This window comes from Eptesicus fuscus, chromosome 13, assembly GCF_027574615.1.
Source record: "Eptesicus fuscus isolate TK198812 chromosome 13, DD_ASM_mEF_20220401, whole genome shotgun sequence".
In the NCBI taxonomy this organism is placed as follows: Eukaryota; Metazoa; Chordata; class Mammalia; order Chiroptera; family Vespertilionidae; genus Eptesicus; species Eptesicus fuscus.
Genome location: NC_072485.1, coordinates 40,191,055 through 40,205,993, shown reverse-complemented (window position 1 = coordinate 40,205,993; position 14,939 = coordinate 40,191,055). Strand labels below are relative to the sequence as shown.

General features: G+C 38.3%; 1 protein-coding gene across 1 annotated transcript in view; it reads right to left on the bottom strand.

Annotated features, from left to right (window-relative positions):
- The window catches only part of PGM2L1 (phosphoglucomutase 2 like 1), a 41,333-nt gene that overhangs the window by 11,932 nt on the left and 14,462 nt on the right, over nucleotides 1-14,939 (bottom strand). Inside the window, exons 3-10 of the mRNA XM_054724949.1 lie at nucleotides 13,316-13,422; nucleotides 12,516-12,600; nucleotides 8,932-9,015; nucleotides 5,739-5,932; nucleotides 4,699-4,888; nucleotides 4,289-4,386; nucleotides 2,029-2,209; nucleotides 208-301 (exon numbers count right to left, since the gene is read on the bottom strand). Of these exons, the coding sequence (XP_054580924.1) occupies nucleotides 208-301; nucleotides 2,029-2,209; nucleotides 4,289-4,386; nucleotides 4,699-4,888; nucleotides 5,739-5,932; nucleotides 8,932-9,015; nucleotides 12,516-12,600; nucleotides 13,316-13,422 (1,033 nt within the window). The remainder of the gene's footprint in view (nucleotides 1-207; nucleotides 302-2,028; nucleotides 2,210-4,288; nucleotides 4,387-4,698; nucleotides 4,889-5,738; nucleotides 5,933-8,931; nucleotides 9,016-12,515; nucleotides 12,601-13,315; nucleotides 13,423-14,939) is intronic.

Here is a 14,939-nt window from a genome sequence, read left to right as displayed (position 1 = left end):
ACATTGATACTGAAGTTATTTAGGGGACCTTCAAGGGTCTTTTTTTTCTGATGAGAAATATACCTACACATTTCTGAATGCTCTTTGGTTTTTACCACAACTCAGAATACAAAACCAGAATACAAAAATTCCTCTCTATAGAATCACTACATTAAAAAAAAAAATGCCCTAATTCAAATGTCAAAGGTTTTAATATTTACTACATACCAATAGACTCTTCAAATGCAAAAAGGACTTCTTTCCCACTTTCCAGGAGGTCTTTTATCCTACTTCCAATCCATTTAAAACCTGGTAATGTTTCCTGAAATGCAGAGGAGGCCACTCTTGTTAAGTGACTCTCTCATAACACATATTACAGAAAAGCAGGTCTCTAAATGCACTATATTAACACTCTCACAGTGATCGTCTGTTATGGCTTTTGGCCCATAAAGATGTACATAGTGGTAAACATGTAGTCATAAAGTGCACGGACACATGCACTGCCACAACTGATGACCTACTATTTATCAAAATAGGTGATTTACACCAAATATAATCCAATATTTACAAGTGGTGATGCACACAGTCACAAAGTAACATATTATGACCACCTACTATTTACAACACAGTGTAACGAGTGCTTTCCATCACTCTTCCTAACGCTCACAGAAACCCTGTTGCTGAAACAGGCTCAGAAGTCCAGTAAATTGGCCCAAGATTAAGCTGCACATAAGATATGGAGGCAGGATTCAAGTGCACTGCTTCTCAGAAACTGTCCTGTCTGTAAGCTGTATTGTAAGCACTAGAATCAGAGTACTTATGAAGGTTGTGATTTATTCCCTTGGAGTAATCGAAGGCCATAAAGCTTTCTAAGGATGCACTTTCAATATTATCACAACATATGCCTGAACCAAGCGTTCTTTGCCATCACACCAAGTCCTTCTTTGGTAATTAGATTTGAGGACTTTTCATCTGATGAGCTATGTTTCCCTTCATAAACATGAACTGTTTTAGAGTCAACAGAAAGATCATGTGATACACACTGACTCTAGAGCTCAGCATTACCAACTTAAGATTCCTAATTCACCTCTCTACCTCCTCACTGGAAAATAACATAACGTAACGTAACGTAACGTAACATAACATGACAAAATCATCTGCCACCCCTATTCCCAACAACAAAAACAAGGAAGTACATTTATAATATTGGTCTTTAGAATCATTTTTTTCTCTTTTGTGCTCATTATACATATTTCTTGCCATAAATGATAAAAATGTTAACATTACTTGTAATTCAGAATCTTACGGCTTAAATAAAATTTCACTTTCTTCTATTTTGCTATTTGTATTTTAGAAAGCCTGAGGTTGAAAGCTCTATTTTATTAAGACAAGGACAATTTTCTTTTACTCAGCCAATTAGTGTTAAGACCTGTAGCTTGACTGTGGCTCAAGAAAAATGCCCAAAGGTGACATTTTCACTGATACTGGGCAAAGATGGCAGAGGAAAAGCAACTTCATTGACATTAGTCCCAGTGGCAGTCCGCTTAGTCAGGTTAACTGCCTGAGGCTCACAAAGGTTAGTGATCTGGGCTGAGAGAGAGGCGTCATTTTTTTTTTTTTTTTTTTTTTTTGGATGTAGAATCTCTGGGTCTTAATTTGCAATTTAGAAGACTGCTTAAAGTTTCTTAAGACTGAACTTGAAGAGCCTACACAAATGGTTCCGGACACCTACAATTTTTTGGAATGGAGTTTATGTTACTGATGAAGTCAGCAGCCAGATTTTCTCAGTATGGAAACCGGATATTACTGTATGGAATAATAAGCATTAACGTAATTTTTAAAGAACACCTAATCTTAGTTTCAGAAATTCACACACTGGATGAATTTGGCTCAAGTGTCTAAGCTATCAAAAAGATTTAATGTTAACAAAATTAGGAAAAAAGTGGGAATCATAAATGAAATTGATAAAAGTCAGTTTTGGCGGGGAGATGGCTTTAATTTACAGAAATAGGTTTAGAAAAGTGGCACACAGGTATTATCTATTCTTACTTCAAAATGAAATCCTTCTTTAAGTGCAATTGCCTTCAAAATTTTGGAAGAGACCGTGGTGGCTAACATATAAATGTTCTTCACATCAGCATTTCCTGATTTACTTTTCTTCCAGCAATCAAACATCCACCACCCAAACAGAGCTGCCAACTCATTTCCTGAGAAAACTTTCCAGTGACCACTGCAGAGAGAAAAAAACTCAAGTCAGGAACTTTATAACTTCTCATTAAAGCTTCTTGACCCCCAAGACTTACAAATCACCAACCCAAACACTACTGTGTGGACTCTTTGAGAAAACATTTACAACTACTTTTCTAACTGACCAGGGGTGAGCTTAGAGTAGAAATGGTAGCAATGTCTTTTGAAAAATTGTCACTTTTATTATCCTATTTAATTAGAAAAAAGTTAATATAATGTCCTTTCTATGTAAAGACAGTTGTCACAACATTATAATAGCAAAAATACATAGCAACTCAAAGGACCAAGATTAGGAAATGATCACACTGATAAGCAATCTGTTGTGATATTATGCCATTTTAAAATTTAATATTTTAAACAATAATTAAGGACAGGGGAAAATGCTCACAGTATAATATTAAATAGAAAATAATCTACATAAAACTATACATGGTGGGGTAAAAGTAGGTTTACAGTTGTTCGTATGGAAAATAATACAATCATCCTATCTAATAAAAGAGTAATATGCAAATTAACATCACTCAACTACACCTACCAGCCACGCCCACCAGCCAATCAGGAGCGATTATGCAAATTAACCCTAACCAAGATGGCTGCAGCCACTGAGCGAACAGGAGGGAGGCTTGGGTTTCCCCGGCGATAGAGGAAGCCAAGCTTTCCGAATACCCTGGCCGGTGGAGGCCGCCACTCAAGGCTACAAAGTTTCAATTATAGAAGATAAATCCCAACAGAAATGGCAGCAGCCACAGAACTAGAGAGAGCAGGAGGCTGGGTTGCCCCCAGCAATGGAGGAAGCCAAGCTTTCCACACACCCTGGCCGGCCCAGGCCTCCGCTTAAGGCTACAAAGTTTCAATTATAGAAAATACATAAATCCCAACAGAAATGGCTGCCACCACAGAGCAAGCAGGAGGCTTGGCTTCACTCCAGGCTACGAAGTTTCAATTGTAGATAAATCCCAGATACCAGGGCCTCTGCTTGGGTCGCAGGGGAGCATGGCCGGCCTGCAAACCACCACAGGCCCCTCACCCAGGCCACCCCATGCCCCAAGGGAACCCCCACCCTGATCCAGGACACCCTTTAGGGCAAACCAGCTGGCCCCCACCCTTGCACCAGGCCTCTATCCTATCTAATAAAAGAGTAATAAGCAAATTGACCATCACTCTAACACACAAGATGGCTGCCCACATGTGGTCAAAGATCCTGCCCCCATGTGGACACAAGATGGCTACCACAAGATGGCCAGCAGGGGAGGGCAATTGGGAGGGACCAGGCCTGCAAGGGAGGGCAGTTGTGGGCGATCAGGCCAGCAGGGGAGGGCAATTGGGAGGGACCAGGCCTGCAAGGGAGGGCAGTTGGGGGTGATCAAGCCTGCAGGGGAGGGCAGTTAGGGGTGACCAGGCTGGCAGGGGAGGGCAGTTGGGGGCGACTGGGCCTGCAGGGAAGGGCAGTTGGGGGCAAACAGGCTGGCAGGGGAGCAGTTAGGCATCAATCAGGCTGGCAGGGGAGTGGTTAGGGGGTGATCTGGCTGGCAGGCAGAAGTGGTTAGGGGCAATCAGGAAGGCAGGCAGGTGAGCAGTTGGGAGCCAGCAGTCCTGGATTGTGAGAGGGATGTCCGACTGCCCATTTAGGCCCGATCCTACTGGGTTCGGGCCTAAATGGGCAGTCGGACATCCCTCGAGGGGTCCCAGATTGGAGAGGGTGCAGGCTACGCTGAGGGACACCCCCCCCCCATGCACGAATTTCGTGCACCGGGCCTCTAGTTAATAAATAATACAAGAAAAACCTGTTTCTCGTACTCTCAACTATAAACCTGCTTTTGGCCCATCCTGTATAGTATGGTCACAATTTTGTAAAAACAAATACATCTTAAATATTTGAGTAGAAAAAACACAGAAAGAAAATGTTAAAATATCAACCTAGGTGTGGTTATTTCTGGATCATGGGCTTACAGGAGATGTATTTTCTTATTTTTAAAATTATTTCCAACAAGCCTATTTGACTAAAATAAAAAAAATTTTCATCAAAATTTAAGCTTTTAATCAAATAACAGGTTCTACTGACTTCTCCTGAAGCTCTGCCACCGCCAGTCGGTCTGCGTCGGGGTCTGTGGCGACCACTACCCGGGCATTTTCTTTCTCTGCCAGTCTCAAAGAGAGTTCCTACAACAGTGACCCAAAAGGCTGGATTGTATTGAAGACATTCAATTCAATGTTAATATTCCTAAATGTAGGCACTATGCCAGTGATATGAATTTTAGAAGGAATACAGTTCAGCTAAATTTAAAAAAAGCCTGGAAGTAGGAATATCTACCATAGAGATTTCAAACAAAACAGAATATATGGCTCCCATATAATTTAAAAGATGTAAACTAAAGTGATTTCTGCTTTTGTAAGTAATCTTTGAATTGTCAATGAGTTCTACTTGATTAAGTTTAATACTCTAATAATAATTTAAAAATAAAAGAAAGATACCAGCACAGATTCTCCCTCTTCAGGATTTGGACATTTAACAGTAGAAAAGTCTGGGTCAGGATCTTTTTGTTCTGGTACTGGAATTGGAGGCTTAAAACCAAACACTTGAAAAGCCAACTGCACATAATCATGTCCAACCCCATGAAAAGATGAATGTACAAATTTCAAGGTGGTCTTTGAGTTTAATTCCCTGTAAAGAAAAATCATCATTCAATCAATCTAAAGCTCATTACTTGGGATATAATTAAAACAAGCTATAGAGAAAGCTAAAATCTGTTTTGTAGAATAGGGAAAATCTACTCAGCAAGCAAGGATGCTTTTTAGCAATTGTGTTAGCTATTTATGAAATAGTTATGAAAATATGGACATAGAAAAGGAAAAATAAATTTTTAGAGAAAATTCCCTAATCTTATACAGAGAGAATACATATATTTAGCTAAATTTTTAAAATGACTTTACTGAGAGGTAATTAATATACTATACGATGTACTCATTTAATGTGTACAATTCAATGGCTTTCACTATATTCAGAGTTTTTCAACCATTATCATAATCAATTTTAGAACATTCCCATTACTCCCAAAAGAATCTGCATACCCCATAGCTGCCATATTCTAACCCTCCCAGTCCTCCCAGCCATAGGTAACCACTAATGTATTTTCTGCCTGTTTCTGTCTCAATAGATTTGCCTACTCTGGACATTTCATATACATGGAATCATACAATATGTGGTCCTTGGTGACTGGCTTCTTTCACTTAGGATAATGTTTTCAAGGCTTATCTATGCTGCATTTTGCATCAGTATTTCATTTCCTTTTATTCCTGGATAATATTTCATTGTTTGGATATATCATATTTTATTTGTCTCTTCATCAGTTGATGGATATTTAGGTTATTTCCACTTTTTACTAGTATGAACATACTGTTTAGCTATAATTTTAAATATAATAAAACAGCCAACACATTTTTATAGGTATTTCTTTCCCTTATTTGTTAATCTTATTCTAAGGTAATATTATCCTATAGTCCCACTCGGGTACCTGTGAAAACAGATCTTTTTCAGGTCTTCCATGTATCTACTACAAATGTCCTGCAGAGGATCTTTCTTCAGTGGGCTGGTGTCCACTAAATTATCATTCCAGGAACCATTCCAGGGTTCCACACATTCTTCTATACATTTCAGAATTTCCTTGTCATGAGGAGATGTGATCTGAGCACCCGTTTCCCAATAAACCTAGATAACAGATAAATACACTTATAAACACTTGAAATATTGGCCAGATATTTTCTTAGCTAGAGATATTTGACTTTATAAAGAAGCACACCAAATTAATCAGGTAGAAAATGTCAACATGGGACTAGACTAATAAATGCCAAAGTACACTGATGGTATATTGAGGTCAAAAAGCTTCTGAATCACAGAGGTAGGTTTCAAACCCAAACCATACTCTTAACTGCTATTCTATACTGACTATATAAAGTTACTTGCACATATGAACGAAGATTATGTGTAAAGAACATTCATTGTAGCACTGCTTATAAGTAGATCAGAAACAAATGAAATATTCACCGACAGAAGACCAGTCAAATAAATTAGGATTCATCTATATAGGTTTTTAAAGATCAATGAGGCAGATCTATCATCTATCTATCTATCTATCTATCTATCTATCTATCTATCATCGATGGCTCGATGCAGAGAATTATCTCTAAGACTGTTTCATACTGTTGCCTGAAAAAAGTAAGGGAATGACAAATGCATATATGATTACACATGCATAGACTATCTCTGGAAGGAAACTAAAATTGGCAACAGTATTTGCTTCTGAAAGAGGTACTGGGGGAAAGGGTTAGGAGTGATGATATTTATTATTTAACTTTTTAGGCTGTTCAACTTTTGTATTTTTTACCTTGTGCTTATATTTTAAGAAAAAGAAATCTTTGAGGGTTTACTATGTGACAAATAAATTCAACAACAATGAATATCAAAACAGACTAAATACCTCCACCCATGCATGAGCTTATTATATTGGGAATGGGGGGGGTGGGGGTGGTGTCAAACAAACATGTCAACAAACTAACAGATAATTTATTATAAAGAAAGCAGGGCCCTGGCTGGTTTGTCTCAGTGGATAGAGCATCAGCCTTTGGACTGAAGGGTCCCGGGTGCGATTCTGGTCAAGGGCACATGCCCCAGTTGTGGGCTCAGTCCCCAGTGGGGTGTGTGTGGGAGGCAGCCAATCAATGATTCTCTCTCGTTGTTAATGTTTGTATCTCTCTCTCCCTCTCACTTCCTCTCTGAAATCAATTAAAAAAAAAGAAAGAAAAGGAAAAGAAAGCAGATAATGAGAGATAGTGACAAGTTCTGTGAAGGAAATAAACAAGCTAGATCAGGTCACTGAGGGAAGCTACTTGAGATAAGGTGACCCTGGAAGGTCTTCAAGGAAGAAACATCTGGGCAGGAAGCTGAAGGGTGAAAACAAGCCAGTCTGCAAGATTGGAGAAGAGCAATCCCAGCAGAGGAAGAAAACAATTACAAAGCCTCAGAGGCGCAAAAGGGCTGGGTGAACTGGAGGAACTGGAGGAACAGAGAAGAGATAGTGTGACTGGAAAGTAGTGAGCACAGGAGAGGAATGAATGAAACGAGGTTGAAGAGGTAGGCAGAGACAGAGTCCTGTAAGCCCCAAGGTAAGGAGTTTGGATTTTATTTGAAGAATGAGAAGCCACTGAACATTTTAAGCAAGAAAGTAACATGACCTGTTTATATTTAAGAGATCATCTGGCCCCTTGGTGGAGAATGGCCAGCAGGGGAGAACAATGGGAGAAGGGAAGAGACTAGTTTAGTTCAGACAGAAGACCACAATGCTTTGGAATGGTGGAGGTAGAAGATAGGGACAGAAGTAAACATATTCAACATATATTGTAGACGCAGACTGTGTAGAACCTGTTAGTGGATTAAATGTTAGGAGTGAAGGAGTGGTGTTATCAATTTACGGAGATGGGAAGACTGGAGGAACACATTTAGGTGTGTATGTGGCAGGTTGTGGGGGAATGAAGAGCTCTGTTCTGGAGACACTATGGTAATTTTGAGATGTCTGCTAGACATCCCAGTGGATGTCAAGTAGGCAGCTGGATATAGGAGTCTGATACTCAGAGGAGATCTGGGTTATTAGCTCTCTTGACAGTTGACCTTTCTTTCCCTCCTTGCAACTCTCTCATCCTTTTTGTTTTTGTGACACCAACATTTTCTGGCCTTTCTCCTATCTCCAGCAAGTCTTCTTTCCCCTTCCCTTAAAGTTGATATTCTGTACAGATCCCCTCTGGACCTGCTTTTCTACCATATGTTGTCTCTGGGCTGCTCATCCCAGAGACAATATATGGTTGAACATTTAAAGTAAATAACTTCCAAATACACCTCAATACTCTAATATGTAGGGTGACCCCCAAATCCATAACTTCAGTCCAGATTTCTCCCCTGAGCAACAGAACTTTATATCTAACTGCATATAGGACGTTGCTTGCTACCTGGCTGACCGAATATCTCAAACTTAATATATCCAAAACGGAATTAATCTTGCTTTTGTGACTGGCAGTACTACCCACTTAGCTGGGTGGTATTACTATTGAATTGTATTTTCCCCAGTGTACCTGAAGACCTTCCACACAAGAAGCAAAGCAAGTATAAGATCATGGACTCATCACCCCGGAGCCCCAAACACTGGCTCCATACTGTGCTGTGTGTTTTCTGTTTGTCCCTCCAGGGCCACTCTTCACCCTTCTCCACCCTACTTTCTGTCACAGAGGCTGACACGTCAAGTGGATCCTGTGGCCAATGGGGAGCCCTGGTAGAAGGTTAGAGGGAGAGGACAGTGATGTCCAAGTACTATTACTCTGGCTCTCTTCCTGCAAACTCCAATTCATTTAGATACAATATGATTATATTTTTGAAATGGAAGACAGGATGGATTTGGAACAGAATGGGGACATTGAGGGCAGTAAGATAGAAGTAATGAGACTGATGAAGAGACTTTGGTTATAATAGTACATGTTGAGAAGTAGCAAGGGCCAGAAGTAGCAAGGATACACATTCTTTGAGGGTTGGCCTCAATGTTTTTATCTCCCTGTCCCCAATGTCTAGTTCTGCTCCCCAGTGTAGGAAATAAACCCAGCATTTATTATTTAAATAAGAAAGGAGCTGTGTAAACAAGCAAAGAATAGGAGCCCAAGGTATACCTTGTATCCGTTATCTTCTTTGCGGTTGTGAGATGCTGTAATCATCACACCTGCAACTGCTTTGAGCTTCTGGACTGCATATGGCTGAAAAAACAGCAACAGCATAATTTCCTGGCTATTCGTACATGTGACATTAGAATACCTTTGACTAAATAACAGGAAAAGACATCGAGATATAAATAGCCTACAACCTCAACCATCATTGGGTGGGGCCCATTTCTAAAAGGTCAACAATAATCACCTGTTAGGCTGAATGGCTTTCCCCCATAGTCTCATTTAACTTAGTCCTGTGGTTTTTTTTTATTATTTTGTTCATTTAACAAATATTTAATGAGCATCTACTATATGCCAGACACTCCACTAGACTCTGGAGATATGAGTGATGAATATAATCATAAAATGTTAGAGCTGGAAGTAAATTTAGAAATCACCTAATTCGAAATAATTTTACACTGAGGTTTATCCAACATTATACAATCACAAGGGAGAAGATTCAAGGGTAGAATATAGGTCTCTTGCCTTCTAATTTGAAAACCTGAAAAAAAAATTGGAAATCTGTATACATACTTTGTGGCCTCTATATCATATAAAGGTCAACTCACCATCTTTGTTGTCAAAGTTAATTCCTAGAGGTTGGGTTCCACTTTTTTTTTTTTTTGTAGGATGTTCCTTCTACTCCTCTACCATTACATCCAACTTCTCTCCTCCTGGCCATGGAGGGATGGACACAGGGTCCAGTACTGACCAGAGTAACTTATTCCTTGATTTAATTCAGAATCTGGTTCATAACACAAGCCTCTCTGCTGAAGGTAGACAAGGACTGCCTTTTAACTCAAGGTTATGCTGATAAAGGCTGTGAATCTGGGACTGTGAAAAATACCAGCTGAGCAAATCCGCCTTCAGTAAGGGAGGAAGACTACACAGGGATTGGTAGAGTTGGGACTGGCAACCCAGTGGCAGAATCCTATATAAATGTTCTAAATTTCTGGATCCTTCCTGGTTTCTGTAAATCATTGGAACTAATTATTTAACAACTTCTTCAATTCTTTGAGCCACTCAGTGTATTTCCAGTAAATCATTAGTTACCATTTATAGAGACATTATCTCTTCCTCAAACATTTGGTAAAACTTGCCTATAAAATCACCTGGCGTTGGCATATTTAATTTGAAAAGATTTTAAAAATATACCAGTTTAATTTCTTTAGTGGTTAGACACTTATTCAGGTTTTCTACTTTATTTATTTATTAATCCTCACCCAAGGATATTTTTTTCTATTGATTTTTAGAAGAGTGGAAGGGAGGGGGAGAGACAGAGAGAGAGAAACATTAATGTGAGAGAGACACACTGATTGGTTGCCTCTCATATGGTGCCTTGACCAGGGCCAGGGATGGAGCTTGAAATTGAGGTATGTGCTTTTGACTAGAGAAGAAACTCGAGACTCATCAGTCCGCGGGCCAATGCTCCAACCACTGAGTAAAACTGGCTAGGGCCAGGTTTTCTATTTCTTACCAGTTTTGACATATCAATTACTATAGGAAATTGGGAAATTCATCTAAGCTTTCACATTTATTTGCATTATGTTATTCAGAATATTGTGCTTTTCTTAGTCTCTATTGTATTATTAAATTTCTTTATTTGTGTCATTTCTCTCTTTTTCTTGAGCACCCTTGTTAAAGGTTTGTTTATTAGTTTCTTCAGAGAGCCAACTTACTCTTACGTTGGTACTCTCTTTTCTTTGTTTCCTATTTGATTTTCCTTATAACTTTATTATTTCCTTCCTTTCACTTTATTTGGACTTATTCTGTTTTCATTCTAACATACTAAGTTAAATAGCTTAGCTCATCATTTTTAATATTTTTTTCCCTAATTTATTCACAGACTCTAAATTTGCCTTTAAGCAGGGCTCTAGTTATAGCCCATAATTTCTGCTACTTATGTTGCTCAGTTTTAAATATAGGCAGTCCTTGCTTTGCACAGTTCCAATATACACAAATGTCTGACACCATGCTTTAGTTAAATAATCCTAGTCTTCCAACAACATGTTTACATTTCAGCTACTATGCTTTATTAACTATAGCTTGCAAAAATGGAGAACTGAAAGAAGGAACTAGCCAACAAAGATGAAAATGCAGCAAAAACACAAAAGTGATAATGGTGGAAATGAAATTTGAATTGAATGGCAATGGAGTTACAGGAAAAAATAACTGGGAATGTTGATAACACTGCTGTCATTCAAGAGACTCTAGATCTGCAACCAGAAGAGCCTAGTGAAGGCGAACGTATGGATTTAAGTGAGAGCTATACTTGTGATGAAAAGGATGAAGATGTCCCAGAGAAGTGATACTGGCAAAAAAAAAAAAAATTCTCAGAAAGAGTTCATAATATTGAAATTACCAAGGATAAAATGTGGGAAGCTGATCCAAACTTAGGAGTGTGACAATTCACTGAGGCATAGAAAAGATGCTCATCATATTAAGAGATATGACAAGAAGCAAGCACTGGTCATACTCTTAATAAGTTATTTTACAAAGGAATAAAACACTTTAGTCCTCAATGTTTTAAATTACAGTGTACTAAATAACAGTTTTACTATTTTTTATTTTCCCTATACATTTTTAAATCAGTTAACTGCCACTGATAAATAATTCAATATTTTGAATATATTGGAACATTACATTGTTTACAAAAGTACTTGGGTTCTTTTCGCTGTTCTGTACCAATACTAGTAGAAGAGCATACCAAGCACATTTTCCACGTAGAGGTTTGCAGCTATAGACGCGCGTGGCGTGTGGGGAAGGTTCATCGCCTGTTGTCTATAGACGCTTATGGTGTACAAAGGGATCTAACAGTAAGGTTCAGAAATGTTTAACAAAAAATTTTAAAGTGAGGGTTAAAAGTGTTTTTATGTTTTGATAAAAAAAATTTTAAGTTTACAGAACAATTTTTCCCATTAATGATTTAGCTCGATTTCCATGGTTTTATAGTCCTGCATCACCATGCAAAGCAAGGATTGCCTGAAATTTTTAATCTTCACTATGATATCTTCATAAAAGTGTTTTTTATAATTCCAACACTGGATTTCTCATTTTTAATCTTATTGCGTTGGGGTCCAGGACTATAGTTTAATAAGCAGTTCTCTGTTATTTGTTGAGATTTCCTATGTGATCCTGCTTGATAAGAATGAACATCCTACCATCACTAAGGTACAGGGCTTTTACGCGCGCGCGCGCACACACACACACACACACACACACACCGATCAAACATACTAACAGTGTGTTCAAAGCTATCCTTAATTGTTTTTGCCTGTCTAATAAATCAATTTCTGAAAGAATAGTATTAAAATATTCCATCATGACTCTAGATTTGTCAGGTTGTTACAGATCAAATTCTTACTTGGTTTAGCACATGCTTGTTGAATGAAAATAAATTCAGAGCAACACTGTTTTCCTTTGGTTCTTCTTTTGGCACTTCATATCACTTAATAGAGAACTATATGCAGGACAAATACTTGAATCCTGGTTGACTTAAGAAATCTTTTCCAGAGCAGCAAACTGTAAGATTAATAACATAACACACTTACCACAAAAGGTGTAGGAACATATCTTGAAAAAAGGTACACAGGAACATCTTTAGCCAATAAGACTGCAGCAGTAAGTTTAGCAAGCCTAAAAAAAGAGAGAGAAAAAATATTTCACTTAGTCTTACCATACTTTTAGAAACCTAACTTCCATAATAAATGTTTCCTATTACAATTATTCTGAATATATAGTATTCTAATATAACCAATTCCTATAATCACTGATTATTTAAGCTTCGTGCTCTAACTTAAAAAGGTTAAATGAGATTTTTTAAAGGAGCTTAACAATAAAGAGAATTGACATTTTAATTTCTTTCTTTTTTCTCATTTATCTTTTGATGGCTCTTTTACTAAGAAATAAAACCTGAAAAATGCAAAAATAACAGAGAAAAGTGAAACAAGAGACTTTAATGAACACAATATGCATAACTACCCCCTGAAAAAAATAAGATATCATGATAATCTATGTGTAAAAATACCTTAAAACTATTCAAATGGGACTACAATGAGAAAATATAAGCTACATCATTATTCCTACCCAGTGCCTTGGTCAAAACAGAAAATCATAAAATAAGCATGATGCCATTCTAAATACTAACTCTAAATATTTTTAAATGTTGCTCCTTTCTGTAAAAGCTAAAGCTTATCTTTGAAATGCTTCTATTTCAGCTCTAAAATAAATATTAGCATGTGATCACATTTCTTATTGACAGCTTCCTAGTTCAGATATCCTGCTCCTGGTGGGAAAAATTAAGGTTTTTCCCCCTAATCCATTTTAACCTCTGAGACGATGAACACTGTACCTCTGGCTGCTGCAGCTGCTAGTTACTTGCCCTCGGGTATCATACCCAACGACAAAGCCTCTCTGCTTGAAGTCTGAGAAACATCTCTCCAGGTATTTGTACATCCCCTGAAGCAGATAAACACAAAACGTTAGCTCCTAATGCCTGCATTTTTATACAATTTAACAATCTATTATTTTTATGTGCACTGTGAAGTTTATGGGCTGCTGGGAATCTGGCTTCTGCCTTTAGGCCCATGTTTACCAATGTGGAAACAATACCGTTCAATCCGCAAAGGTGAGATGTCAAACATTTACTTCCCGGAGTTCCAGACACATTTAATACCACAAAAATATCAAATAAATATTAAACAAAATACGTTACATAAAACACGAAGGGGGGAAAAATATGGGACGTGCTAAAAATATTGTTAGAAGGGCCAAAAGAAATTGTTTCTTGCCTTAAGGCTCTAGGGAACAAAATTTTGACCATTTTAGGCCTTTCTAAATCACAAGACGAAAGCTAATCAAAAGATTTCACCTATTTATAACAAAAGCATTTTTTAAAAAATATATTTTATTGATTTTTTACAGAGAGGAAGAGAGAAGGATAGAGAGTTAGAAACATCGATCAGCTGCCTCCTGCACACCCCCTACTGGGGATGTGCCCACAACCAAGGTACATGCCCTTGACCGGAATTGAACCTGGGACCCTTGAGTCCGCAGGCCGACGCTCTATCCACTGAGCCAAACCGGTTTCGGCCAAAAGCATTTTTAATCAACAACATAAAACTTCATTAGAACATTTCTTAAAATGGCTTATCCCATTTGTAATTCCTTGGTTTTAAAATCTCACAGAAAAGAAAATCCTATAAACTAGAGCATCCCCAACAGTCAAGGGTGATGAAAAAATGAAGTATTTAATATTGAAAACATTATGAAAATATCTAAAACCATTTAACTAGCTTATGAATGATTTGCTAACATTAACACTTTCATTTCTAAAAATAATCCTATATAATAAAAGGGTAATATGTAAATTGTCCCCTTGACGGAGAGTTTGACCAGGGAGCAAGGCCGGCTGGCCAACCTCGGGGCCCCTCCCCCTGGCCGGCCCAGCCCCCGATTGGCTCCGTTTGGGGTGGGCCAGCCGGACCCCACCCATGCACAAATTCCTGCACTGGGCCTCTAGCATTTCATATTGTTATAAGTTCTTTAAAACTACTTTCACAAATGTTGCCACACTCAATCCTTACAACCCTGAAAAGACAGAAATGCAGATACCATTTCTATTTTTGTCTGTCTTTTAACATCTCTTCAAAAAGGAAGTAGAATAAGATTGATGCTCCATTTCATGACTTGCCCAAGGCCATTCATTCAACTAAAACCAAGTTATACTGATTAATTAATTACCTGCCATGTGGAAGGCACTGCTGTAACTATGTGGCAGCACCAAATGAGGCCCCAGTAACTTTTGGACTCTTCTTCCAGGGCTCTTTCAAGAATAATTATTCTGCCTATCTTGGGTCACTGGTTGAGCATCGACCTATGAACCAGGAGGTCACAGTTCGATTCCTGGTCAGGGCACATGCTCAGGTCATGGGCTTGATCTCCAGTAGGGGGCATGCAGGAGGCAGCCAATTGAT